The 14488-nt window shown below is 40.6% G+C and overlaps 1 protein-coding gene across 3 annotated transcripts in view; it reads left to right on the plus strand.

Moving 5' to 3' along the window:
* Positions 1–14488, plus strand: part of LOC139220031 (calcium-activated potassium channel subunit alpha-1a-like) — a 78208-nt gene that overhangs the window by 1572 nt on the left and 62148 nt on the right. For all 3 annotated transcript variants that reach the window (XM_070852072.1, XM_070852073.1, XM_070852074.1), the window contains exon 2: positions 9462–9605. In XM_070852072.1, the coding sequence (XP_070708173.1) occupies positions 9462–9605 (144 nt within the window). The remainder of the gene's footprint in view (positions 1–9461; positions 9606–14488) is intronic.

Here is a 14488-nt window from a genome sequence, read left to right on the forward strand (position 1 = left end):
GTGGAGGTTAGTGCTCATGCCACGGTGTAATCCCCACAAATAGTTTTCATAACATGTAAGGCAGACTGCCACTAGATTTTCTGCTTCACAATTGTTACGACACCATCTGCCCGAGGCCGGCCGCAGTTCTGCATCAGGGAAAAAAAAAAGAAATCATCCTTCAGTGTTTTTAGTTGTCATCAGGCTCTGTTTGAGATTTGTGAACTGCATCTTAAAAGTTGTATCCTTCCTCTCAGGCTAAAGGACAAAGATGGACTAGCTGATAGAGGTGTCAGAAATGGAGCAGCTTATCTTTTTACCTAATATATGTGCATTCATTCATCTGCCAGACAGGCAGGGTGGTGGAGGAGAAATGGCAAAGGCTGCATGCAGGGTGGCGCTGACCTTTTGAAGGGAGAAGTCTGTATCATTTCCATGCTTTGGTTGAGGCTGTATACAATTAGGGCTGCACGCAATGATTACTTTCATCGACGATTTCCCCGATATATTACAAAAAATACTGAAAAAGCCTATCGCAAGCTCCTAAACATACTAGTTATAATGATAGAAAGCAGAGAAGAGCAGCGAATCCTCACATTTGAGAAGCAGAAACCTGCAAATGTTTGGGATTGCTCAGACAAATAATTAAAACTAAAGCTTTATTCATTTCCAGTCAATTGACAAAGTGTTTTAGCTCTGGTGATAATATTTAAAGGAAGCTATCAGCCTTCATCTGTGCTTTATTTATAGATGTACAGAAATGCAACAGAAATACATCTGTGAAAATAAGGTCAGGATGAAGTTGTTGCTTCCTTCCTCTCAGAGTCTCACAGTCGAACACTGTTCATGTGTGAATGCAGGAGAGCAGTGGGATTTTGTGTTTTTGCTCACATTTTTGCCAAGTGAAGCTGGTGAGCTCCACCAACCTGTTGTGCTACTCTGTGGGAGTCAGCCTGAGACGGGTCATCCTTTCACTTTGAATCTTCCCCTCTCTGCCTTTTGCTCTCCTGGCATTCATTTCGCATCTCCTGCCCCGTCTTCTCCTCACCCTCTCTTTCTCGTCCAAGAATCAACCTTCCTCCAAAGTGTCAGAAATGCAGTGTCAGGCGCATACGGTATGTGCCATATGAATCAGTATTTTTGTTGCTAAGCAACTAGCAAGCAAAGGATTTCATTATAAGAGTAAATCTCTCTCTGTTATGCAGTTGTCTAGGCTGTGAGATGTGGCAGGTTGTGTTGGAGGAACACCTCCCCTCCCCCTCCCAGTCTGTGCATGTCATTAGCAGCCCAAACATCGAGCTTTCAGTGCATTGTTCGTAGATGGGGTTGATAATCTGTTTCCTCCTTTTCTGATTTTCAGTTTGTTTTTCCCCTCTGTGGGGCGTTCGCTGCCCCGTTCTCCTCTGTTCTGACAGCTCTAGCGTCTTTGAGACAGAGCCTCCGTCTCTGTGGCTATGCCTTCCCAGTCTGATGGTAATCGATGATGCTCGTCATTTGTGGGGTTCTGATGAATGACGGCTATTATCTGTCTGGGAGGAAGGAAGACATTGTGTTGGTTGTAAATGGCACTGTACTCACAATGGGAGCGTGACGAGCTGTGGCAGCCTCTCTGTCATTTTTTCAGACACACAGTGAGCGAGTTGCTGAAGGTCTGAATGTGCTTTAATGTTCCAGGTACTGAATGGGGCCCCTCGCCATCCCATATTTTTAGCCACTCCAGCAGCGAGGCTCTAGGAAAGACTATATAGGCTGGTTGAACACTTTCATCTAGGCAGAACAACTTTTGGATGGATTGCTGTGTAATTTGGTGCAAACATTCATGTTCCCCACAAACTGAATTCTAATAACTTTGGTGATCTCTGGACTTTCCTCTAGCTCTATCGTGACGCTAACATTTTTGGTTTTCAGTAACATTTTCACAACTGTGAATTTTGCTGCAGATAGTCAAGGTCAACATCTGAATTTGTCCAATACTTTTGACAAAATACCAAATAAATGTACAACTAATGATATTCCCAGCCGAGCTATACTTTGTGTTTAGTGCTATTTAGCAAATGTTTGCATGGTAGCAGGCTTAACATGGTGAAACATAGTTAGCAAACATTATTAGCATGACGATGTTAGCATGTAGCTCAAAGCACCTCCATGCCTACTGTAAGTAGAAATAACCACCAGCATGGCTGTCGTCTTATTTTTGTATAAATCTTTAGTAAATTAATATTTGTTTCACATATTATGTTAATACACAAGTTGTGTTACATTTGAAATAAAAAATAAAAAAAAGCAGCTTTTGCGCAGCACAGTCAGAGTGCCATGTGCATCCTCTGGCAGTGACTCAGTGTCCTTAGATGTGTCAGGTGCACAGGGCTGGGGGGGTTATTGGAGGATTCATATGGAGAGTCACTCTCGTGGTGCTTTAAAGTGCCGTCTGAAATATTGTAATTATGAGACGAGTGCTCATGATCGAATGGTGGTAATTACGAGTCAGAAAGTTGGAATAGCTGAGTGGCACTTTGCTGTCCTCTCTCTCTCTCTCTCTCTCTCTCTCTCTCTCTCTTTTTCTCTCACACACACAAATGCCAACAAGTCAAGCAGAATGAATATTAATGATGCACTACATCAGCTATCATCATTTTTTAAAAAAAAACATTTTTTAAAAATTGTTTGTGAAACACAAACTTTAGTTAGTGTCCATTTCTTTTTTTCTGACACTAGAAGCACTAGAACACATGACATGTTGCACTACTGTACAAATTTAGAGGAAGAAGCACTTGAAGGCACCATCATTTATTCAGTGTATAGAGCCTTTCACATTATAGACCCTTTCACAGTCGTAGTAGGAAAGCATATATATATGTGTATATATATATTCCTGTTAGTGTCTTTTCAATTGGCTCTGTAATTAATTAGCCAAGTATTAACTACTCACATTGCATAATATAAGCAGTATTCTGCAGCTTGGCTGTCATTGCACCATCTGGGATCCAACAGGTCTCAGATTAACACAAATGTTAAACATCTAAACGGCGCCAGGGCCTGGCTGCTTTTTGTCAGTCGGAAAGACAAAAGATGCGCTTAATGGTGTTGTACGACACATTCTGTAGAAAATATTCATGCATGTACATGTTATATGTTATTTTGGATATTTTTTTTAAATGAAAGTCCCCTTTTAATCACTGTTATTAAAGGAAGTGCAGATAGTCTTTCTGTTTTCACATATTTTCTCAACCACTTGGCTGTTTTCGTGAGGCGTTAACTCTTTAACTATTTCAAGTAGTCTGTGATAATGTTCATCAACAGGTGATCATTCATTTATGATAACACAAACTATTCATGTCCAATTTTAGCCTCTAATTCCTCTTAATGTTTATGTCCTCACGCCCAAGCTGAATATAGCTGTTGACTGGAGGCTTAATTTCTCTGCTCTTTGATGTTTGACATTAACCAAATAATTGTGCTCCTTCATCCAGTGATTCATTAATTGGAAAGACATGGGGCCAAGTGCCATATGTGATACAGACACAGTCTCTCTGCACACAGCTGAAGGGCCATAGATCAGCTACGAGACTCGGATATTTCAGGAAGTTTTTGCTCTTCTGAGAATTTCTTGATTTATTATTAATGTGATTCATATTAATATATTTTTAAATAATTCATTCACTTTTGCAGAAATTGTGTCATGAGCCACATATTCTATTCTAGTTTAATGCACTCGTCCTTTGAGGAATGATCATGGTGGATCCTGAGAATAGGCTAACGGCGTTGATCAATGACCTCTGGTGTCAGGAGGACTAGATTTAGGCGAGGCACTGAAACCTAAATTTGGAGGCTCAGACTATTGATCATAGTGACAAAGAGGAGATGTGCTGCCTGAGTGGGTGTAATGAATACATGTACTTTTGTGATGTCTGCTGTCATTAAAAATGCATCCCGTCTATTTTAATTTCATTAAAATAAAGTCCAGTGGAAGATTGTTTAACCCTCTTGATGTGTAGATAGCTAACAACTTTTACAAAGGGAGGAATCGGAGATTTAAATGTCAGAAACACAGCTGACCTTAAGATGAAATCACCCACCTGACCCTTTTAAAAAATAATTGGACAGAAGCATGTCAGGAATCACAAATTATTATTCTTTGAACTCTGCCTTTACTGGCATTAAAAATATCATGACCAATTTGTTTTCAGTGTACACTTTTTGATTTGGCCATTAAAGTGCTGGAGAATAACAGTGTGATGCCAATTAAGTGTATTTAACAGCCATCACTTCCCTCAACACAGGCTGTGCCGCTTTCATTCATTAAAACATCGAAGTGCACCGTCAGATAAGCACATCAGTGTTTTGCAGCGTTATGTTGGTCGAAAAGAAGGAACACTTCATCTGAGGTTCATATAGACGAACAGCACCAGCTAATCAAAGGATGCCAGGAACGCTTTCCTGTACGCATACAAATTAAGGTCAACAAGCTCTTCAGATGTACAAACAAATATGATGTTGAGCTCTTATATTATAGAAAGTAGATTCACATCACACAGTGAGGCCATCTAGGGCCATTGGAGGGATTTTTTAGTCTCCCAGTTTATGATGCCTAAATCAAGATAACCCTGTTGACATAACTATGACATCATTAGGGTTATTTCCTCAGACTTTAGAGGAAAACGGTAACATTTCAGTCATAAAACTACTTTTACAGGTTGAGCAGTACTCCTCATGACCGGTAAACTGACCTTGTATGTGGAAAATCAGCGGAATGTCCCTTTAAATAAAGACAATAATAATGACAAAGTTATTTTTACATTAAGTCACATGTCACTCATTACCAGAGTAGACAAACATTTCTTTAATCAAAGCAATAATGTATTTGATTCTAGTACGCCTACTAGAATTTAACAAAAGATTCAGTAACCCTCATATGGGATCATTGATCAATTATCATGTTTTTTCTGCCCTTAAAAAATGTGCCCATGTTACTCTGACTTGCTTGTAGATATTTAAACACAGACAAATGTTTCTTCAGGACTCAACACATCCTAGAAGATCTGAGATCCATCAGCCTGTAGACAGACAAGTATTTACTTAAAGCTCCTGACAGAAATCTGAGGAGAAACACTTAATGAAATGAAATGCTAACATGACTTAGTGGACACATTTTGTTAGATTAAGTGGCTTTAACCAGTTTGAGCACCATGGCCATAAATATAACGAGCCGAAACGTTCAATTTGTTATTGATTATATCTACTACAGCGTATTTCATGAAGACAGCACAGGATGCATAATAATATTCAGCAGGATTTCATATCAGCAAACTTTGAAAATCTTTAGCAGCAGCTCACTTTCTTTCTCACTATAGGTCCTGTGTAATATTCCTACAGCAACAGACCACGTGATTTAGGGTGAGCTTCACATACCTGGATTCTTTTAAAGTACATTTTAACATCAATGTAATATTCCTAAAGTAACTTGTGATATTTCAATCAATCAATCTTTATTTATATCAAGACTCAAGACGCTTTTGATAAAGAGCAGGTCTAGACCAAACAAGAGAGACCCAACGATTCAGGAATTCAAAATTAAGGATTCGAGAATCCCCACATTTCATCGTTATTGTATTTTGTTATTTTATCCAACTTTTCATTGATTATATCACATAGGGAAATAGGTTCTGTTGAAGCTGCTCTGTGATGTAATCATGGTATATTGTTGTGTATAACACACTTTTGGTTGGACGGCACACAGTATGAACTATTTTCCTTTTAGCAGCCTTTAGTCTCTCCAGATAACGGGGACAATACAATGTTTTTGGCTGTTACTTGCCAGTTAACCGCAGTGAAAGGAGAGGCCTGTGCTCTATAACAGTTTAACACTCATTCAACAGGCTGAAAAGACAACCAGCATGTTCTTTTCCCTTTTAGTCTCTAACCCACAGTCTGATCCACTCACACTGATCTCCTTAAGGGGATTCAAAAGTGAGATTTAACTTAAATTCCTCCAGAGGCTCTGTTTCAAGATGAGTCTGATAAGATTTATTTTTTTCAAAATAAGTTATGTAACCTTGAAAAGCCTCAGTTGTTTGGTTCGCAGTGTATTTTTGCTTATTACTGCTGTAATAACTGCTGTTTATCCATTTTATTACACCAAAACATGACCCAAACCCAAATTAAAACGTTTTAATGAAGCACTTCCTGAAAACAACTGAAACCTGTTGCCTCATTTCTAAATTGCTGTTTCACTGAATTTTCCATCCCTGTGACTCCTTGGCCGCATTAGCTACTAATTGAACTGGACATGCTGTTATCAGGTTAGTGCTGCAGGGCTCTGGACAGGCTGCAGGAAGTGTAACATGGCCTGCTGGTGGTCTGCTTGTCTCTGAGTAATGGCTCTGAACATGATTGAATTTCTTAGTGCAGCCAGCTATTTAGTAATAATAATAGAGACGCACAAGCACAACTATGGAATACCATGCTGACACCATTTTTACATAAAATGGTGTAAAATAAGTAATTTTATACAAGTAATGCATTGTACAACAAGTACATTGTTGGGTCTTCACCCACTCGTATACTCACACAAGTAATGTTGACAATGATGTTCTTCAGTACTTCGTCAGCAACTCCATGAAAACCAAACCAACCAAAAATGACTATACATTAGTTTATCTCAATCTCACAGCTGTTGCATCAATACTTTTTGACTGTTTCTGTCACTCAGCCCCAAACTCATCGACTCATTATGTAGATCTTTACAAAGGGCTCACAAATATGTAGTTTAATTTGTTGAACAGCTCAGTGGTTTCATAAAACAGCTGGTCATTGTAGTTATTAGCAAACATCACTCAAAGTAAATAGTCTGTGTGTTGGGGACTATTTTCAGCTGTGCAATAATACACATTGGTGGTTTTTTGAGTATTTACAGCAGCCGGATGGTGGGATTGTACTTGTAATGAAGAAACATTATACTTTAATGTTTATAAGAGGAATATGTTATATCTGGCTTTGGCTATTCAAGGAAAATGCGTTATTAAGATCAAATTATAAAGTATCAATAGCCTAATTCTGTAAAATCACATACAGTTCCACACTGTAGTTTTAAGTTCACATTCACTGTCCTGCTGCCAGAAATACACACTAGTGCACCAAGTCTCTGACTAAAAGTAGTCCCCAGCAAATACACCATTTACCGCATTTTTAAAAGTGAAGATAGATATAATATTTGAGCTGTTTGTACGGATGTGTGTCTTCAGTAGGAACCAATGGGCTTGGGACTGAGAGCTGGGGAAGACTTCAAGACTGTAACACACTTTTTATACTATTTACAATAGTACCCTTTTCACCCTTTTCCTAAACCAGTGTGCTGCCAAACAGAGACCCACGTCACCATATAGTCATATGCTGCGGACCATATTCATTCATTCATTCATTCCATTACTTCAGTGGTGCTGCACCCCTTCTAGCTTAACAAAGATTTATGGTGCAGTGGAAGCACGACACATGTTGCATGGTTGCATGCCAGCACTTCTTTGAAGCTGATGCCCTATCCTGGGGATACACAATAGCCCATCCTTCATCTTGAGAATGTGGCATGTTGAGATGTTGGACATTAACACCACGACAAAAAAGACATAGTAGCGTACACATGGCGCACATGCTAATGGAAACCAGTGCTAAAGTGCTACAGCTTTCAACTGTGAACAGGCATTTTCCCCCTCGGAGTATGTAAACTGCATCAACTAATCCCACATGACGAGCAGAGCTGCAGGAGGAAGGCCTCAGAGAGTCATGGGAACATCATTTAGGTAGAGGAAGAAAAGGGGTATAGAGTCAGAGTCGTGTTAGCCTTGAGGCTGTGGAGTATTTCATCAGGAAACATGGCTAACCTCTGCATCCTGTCTCGATTTCCTGCTCTGTGAATCATGCCAGTCCCTTCAGACAGACAGACAGGTGGAGAGACAGGCAGGCAGGCAGGCAGCCCACTCAGTGGAGCAGAAACACCAGGAGCTCAGTGGCTACCATGGATACACTCCTGGAGTCTGTTTCCTGCTCTTACTCTGTATGTTTACTGCATGCAAGTGTGCATTCATGTGTGTGGGCTTACTTTGGAGGCCTTGAGCCTGGTCACTATATAAAGAATAATACATTCAGGTTCTTGATTGGGTGATTTTTGATATTTAGCGGCTGTCCATGTGTTTTTGCATAGCTGTCAAAAGTGGGACTATGTACACACAGTTGTGCTAAAACCGATCTAGTCAAGATGCTTTCTTTAGCGATATCGAGGATTATCAATAGAGTATGCAGTTTCTTTTTAGCTTGTTGTTTTGGTTTTTATGGGTCACAGCTTTATTGCTCAGATTCACTCACAACTTTCACTCCGGTGAAACTTGTCTCTCTATGTACAGTAAGGAAATTAGAAATAAACTACAACAATAAGAATAAGAACAGAACAATATAAGTACTCATAACAGTATAGACAGTGGAGGTAGGTGTGGTGCATTTATGTAGTGCAATATTGTAGTGCAAAAGTAGTGCAAAGTGCAGAGGTATGGGACTATTGCACAGTGGTTCCTGAGTCTCTGTGACTAGTGAGAGTTCATCAGGGTGACGGCCTGGGGGAAGAAACTGTCTTTGTGTCTGGTGGTTTTGGCGTACAGTGCTCTAAAAAGAAAGTGAACAATGGATGTAAATTAGTCAGGTGGCCAGAAACATGACTCCAGCTTGATGCTAATATTGCTCCACATCTGAACACACATCATCCATAAGGTTAGGTATCAGTGTTGTGCTTGATTAACCATCATGATCACATATGTAACCTAAAATGTGAATGTTTATAGATTTTTAAACACATCCAGAAGTGGCAAAAGTATTTCCATCAAACCATGACGCTAGCAGGTACTCGCTCCCTGATTAGTGGCTGTTGTCATGCTAAAGTTACATAACATTATCATACATACTGTTTTAATAGGTACTGGCTGAAAAAAATGTTGTGCATTTGGTTAGATGAATCAAAACAATGAGAATCCCATACTGTTGGCTGCACCACTGTTAGAAGCTGCTTTTCAGTTTTTGCTAACTGATGTTTCTGACATCAGTCAGCTAAATATATAACATTACACATAAACAAGCATCACATTACACTGCAAAAACACTAACTTCGTAGTCAAGCACTCTTGGTCTTTTTGACAATGGAAACTATGGAAACTTTAATTGGAGCACTAACACCAGCATGCGGCTCTGCCTATTGGCTCCCTTTGTCTTTACTGCTATTTCAGTATCTTTTTCTGTGCCAGAGAATTTTTTCAGGGAACAATGTACCAGAAGAACAAAAACGCTTTGTTTGAAGTACAAGGCAAGGCTATTGTATTGTAGCAATCAATGCTAAAATCAAAACCAAGTTTTTTTTATGTATGTTGTATTCACATAGAATTTCTAAATGTATCATTTATCGTTAAACCCACTATGTTACCCTCTGCATCCCTTTTTCCTTTCAGGAGGTGCATCGGATCACCACAGGTGATGGCATTAAGCGCACCGATAAGGACGATGCGGCGGCCAGCGAGGTGGGCTGGATGACCTCAGTCAAAGACTGGGCCGGAGTCATGATATCCGCTCAGACGCTGACAGGAAGAGTCCTGGTGAGTTCACACTCAGTTATCATACCTCGTTTAATCTGATTGACATCTCGTGCTACTTCAGCCTGCATGTAGCAGGCTGTCGGTTAAGACGCAAGTGAGTTGAAGCGTGACAGCCGATCATGATCACTCCCAAACTTCCTCATGACAGCCAGGCACTCAGGTTGAACTCCCTCATTGTGTGTTTGACTGTGAGGGGGCATGGTGAAAAATATTAGTTATTATAGGACAGACCAGAAGCCTTGCTGAGGAGGCGCTTACATCTGACAAGCTACAAATTGCCTGATGCCTGTTGCCTTGTCGGATGTTCCTTGAATTTATTTGAAATTGTCTGAGGCATAAATATACAGGTTTGAAGTGCATATCTTGGTAGCTTATCTCTCAGACAGGGAGGCAGATACATCAAAACAAATCCAGGGCAACAAAGAGCAGAGCTTTAAAGACTGTATTAAGGTCATACACCCCATAATGCCTTCGGACAGCAGAGAGAAACAGATTCAGGAGGATGGAGGGAGGGAGGAACATGTACAGTTTACAAATTGCGTTTGGTGAGCTGAAGTGGTTGCCATGGTGCCTGGTGTGTCTGCTGTCGGTGTCACGTGGAGAACACATGCCTCTTCGACCACATGTTATCATCTTGTACTGGGCAGCAGGATTAAATGAAGGATGATTAACCTGTCTCTCATGGTGGGAGGGCGTCTAGTCAAGGATCGTTTCTGTATGTTTCTGCTATCATCTTTTTGTTTGGTCCTACTTTTGCATCGTCAACACTTGTAGTCAAATGATCAAAGAGTGATGAAATCAAATGGCATAGATGGAGCGGGAGCACTATGCCAAAGCTTGCCGCAGTGCTCAGGGCTGGTCCCACTTTCACCCAGGCCCCTAAATACGGTGCAGCATCTTCTGTTGGCTCAGTTTGTAAAGGTTGTTAATCATGAATGCTGGGTGGGCAGCCACACTCTAGCATTATGGCTTGATGTGGAATATTAATGAACCACTTAGCTCATGTTAATGGGACAAAAGCACGAGGAAAAAGCTTCTGAGCGATGCTGGAAGGATAAGAATGCAGGAGAAAGGATTATGTACATTTTATGACTGAAGCACATGACATTGTGACAAGTGCTTGGAACAATAATAATAAATCACATTAGTATGTTGATGTTGCTCCCTTTGGTGGATTTTGTCATTAAAACGCAGTGAAGTAAAGCATTTGTTGTTCGAGATGATGTGTGTAGCCGTAAGCTTCTGTGAGGAGGTGATTAATACCAGGAAGTGAATAAAACCCTATTTTTTTGGCCTCCGTTCGGGCTATAAAAAGCACATTTTCTTCACCTTCTGCCTAATGTCGTATGAAGCTCCGATGACTCAGGCTGAACTCAGGTTGTCCCCACGGCAACTTCTATTAGTTTGTTCTGAGCGCAGTCGTAATTGATGCTTAATGGTGACAGCAACATATTGCAGAAGCGTGACATCAGCTCCACTGCCATCCTGTTTCCTTGTTTTTCACTTTGAACCGCCAACGCTCCCCTCAACTGATGTGTGCGTGTGTGCAGCTCGAGTGCCCTGTCTCAATGATGGCTTGACACACAACTGTTTAGCAAGTGCTCCTCTGTAACCATGGCAACTGCAGCTTACAGCACCTAAACACAGCAGATGTGTGTTTTCTATGTCAGTCAGTTTAGGGGGCCCCTCCTTAAACCCTATTTCCAGGCCATCTGAGAGCATGAGACGACTTAACGGAAAGACGAGGTGTTTTTTGTGTTTTTTATCTTATGTGTGTGTTTGTTGAGTAGGGCTGCGCTTCTATTTCCAAATCTGCACCCACGTTGTTCTTCTCTTTTAAAAGCTCTTGAAATATTCTGAAGTATCTTTTTATTCAGGGATATTAATCTTTATGTTTTTCCCATAACAAACTTCCAAATTTTACCAATTAAAAATGCTGAAATTAGATGTGGATGAAGACAAGGAGAGAATAAATCTTAATCCTTACAGAGAACTCAGATATGGATTATACCAAAAAGAGGCTCAGCTGCAGGGATGCCTGCAGTAATTTGCAGTTTCGATGTAGTCGTATGGGTCAACAGACATTGATGTTTCTACAGACTCAATAAATTGTGTGACTATTTTCAGTTATCAGCAGTTACAAAGTTCATCACAAAAGTTAGACAAACAACATGAATATATATAAAATGTATAAAATATGTGCAATTAAAAGAAAGCCTCACATGTTATATCAAACCAAATCTAAACTTGTTAATTCTGCATCTCTATAGCTCAATAATCACAGAGCATGACATGCAACCAAAGGCTAAGAAGCTGGTTAATGTTTAAAGTATGTTTATCTGATCTTACATAGCCTCTTAGCTGATTTTATTGCCTTACATATTATATTATATTCATCTCTATTACTTATAATTTGGCATTTCGAGCTGAAATTTGAAGCCTCAACAGTTGCAAGTGGACACATTTTAACCAAATGTAAGCAAATGTTACTTACACAGTGATCCATGCAGCACACTGAGCTGTTTACCCCTGACTGTGGATGGTGAGTGATTAACAGGTGCAGGCTGCCCTGTGGAAGGCCCACAGACCTGATGTTCATTTGTCTGGCCGGCCTCCCATCTGAGCAGATTGTAAAAGATCAAACCTAGCCTTCAGGGCTATTTGATTAGCAGGGAGGACACTTCCTGATGACCTTTCGGTCTGTAAAGGTTTATCTGTTGGAGATCAGTGCTCCACTCCTCATGCACTCAAATAAAACAGAAAAGGCGAGCCCTCTTGTTTATTCTCTAATTTCAGATCAGCAGCATGTTTTATGTGAGTAAGAACATGGCTTCCCCCGGATTGGGGACACGGAAAGACCCCATCTGTCAGTTTATGCATTATTGCATTTCCCTCCCTCCCCCCCATCATGCATCATACAAGACCACCCTATTCATCAAAAATGTCAACACATTACTGTTTGCTCACATCAAAACAAACAGAAACTCGCCTTAGGGGCTGAACAGGTGGCTGCAGCTTGTACTTGTGCCAAAAAACCCAGCGGGTCTCCTGTAATGTCATGCATCCATTTCCTGTCCACACACACTCCCCTCGAGAATGTGGTCATGAAGAAATTGTGAGATGAGGGGTGTGTGATGGAGTGAGGTTGCTGAGGTTAGTGTAGTCTGGGGGAAAATGTGATTTCTCTTAAATGATGGGACCCTGCTGAGTGACATTTAGCCCATGTGCACTTGGTTCCAGAGGTCCACAGGGGACAAGGCTATTACTCTGGCCAGAGAAAGGTTTTGTGGTAATGGAAGCACAGAACTACCCTCTGGCACTATTCAGTTTGCAGTCTTTGCCCCCTAACCCCAGCCGCAGTCACAGGTTGAACAGAGTCAATGGTGTTAAAGTCAGACTTTGATGAAATGTCTCAGATTTTAGCATTGTTGGTTAACTCTAGGCTGTTTCTATTCGGTTTTAACTCTCTTTATTTAAAGGATTTGGACACAGTCACTACATGTCTTAGCTGGACATGTCATGTACTGTTATTGTCAGGAGATTGAGATTAATATGTTTTGATTTTTTCTGACACTAAGGTTCCCATCATGCTTTGTAAGCATGAAGTTTAATTTTGGCCTATACTCGAGTCCTGTTTTTTTTATTCAGTATTGTTTTGAATTATACATGACAGTTTACATTATGGCAAATCTGCATTATCTGCATTAATCTGCATTATTATAATAAATCTGGCATTATACAGTCATGCCAGCACTTCCTGTTTGCACTGTAACCATACAGAGAATTTTTAAAAAAAAAGCTGGATTACTTTGCTGAAGAAAATGTCTAAACATGAGGATTATGAGGCAAGATCTGAGGTTATAAAGAGTGCTTTATTTAATATGATTTCCAAGCATAGGTGTTTGTCTTCAATGGACACCAGTGAAACTGCCCACTCACTTATTGGCTTGACTGAGATATGACTCTGAGAAAACAGGATGAGATTTTTGGTGCTAGTTAATAGTATTGTTCAATCATACAGCGATGTCTGAAACTGCTACATTTAACTTTTCTAACTTTTTGAAAAGAACTACCCGTCAAGTACGCTCACTTTACACAGCAGTTGGCCAGGTGTGTAGAGGAAGGCATTACAGGTGCACCTCTCTCTCAGAATCTCTTTTTACATCCTTTACACTACCACTTCTTTCACTTTTTGTGTGAACAGCTGAGTGCAACACCATGAATGCCTCTGAGGATAGACTGCTGAAAGGTTGCATCATGTAAGCCATTTGTAGGATTCACTGCGCTGAGGCTACATAAAGACGAGTTCTTGGAGAGGTGGGAAACAGCAAGTTAGGGCAGGTCTTTTTTTTCTGCCCCATCCCAAACCTTTATACGTTAAACACAAAAGGTTGTCTGTGGACTCACTTCTAGCTCATTATTACCAGCTGTCAAACCAAAAGTGCTGCACATTCAGAGTCGTCTAGGATTACCGGGGTCAATGTGTGGAGGAAGTCCTATTGGATGACAGGGTGATGGAGTCATCTTCTATCTTGACCGCTGTCGCCTAGATTTGATGTCATTTGGGAGCAGCCGCAGGGAGAGAAAAGAGCTCTGAACGAAATTATAGGTGGGCCAGAAGGGCATTTTCATCAGGCGGACAAACTCACCTCCTCCTCCTCTGAGAGGCTCGCTGAGCAATTGTACCACTACATGGAAAAGCTTTTTGTCTGATGAGAGTGAAAAAAGGGAAAGAGAGAGGGAGAGAGGAACAGTAAACACTTTTGTGGGGACTTGGTCTCTTCTCTCCCTGGCGATTATGGCACTGCTGCAGCAGAAATGTCCAAGAGCCATTGGGAAATGATGGAGCCACTTATCTTTTACATGAGTGAGAATTCAGCTTA

The sequence above is a fragment of the Pempheris klunzingeri genome, chromosome 20 (genome assembly GCF_042242105.1).
Source record: "Pempheris klunzingeri isolate RE-2024b chromosome 20, fPemKlu1.hap1, whole genome shotgun sequence".
Classification (NCBI taxonomy): domain Eukaryota; kingdom Metazoa; phylum Chordata; class Actinopteri; order Acropomatiformes; family Pempheridae; genus Pempheris; species Pempheris klunzingeri.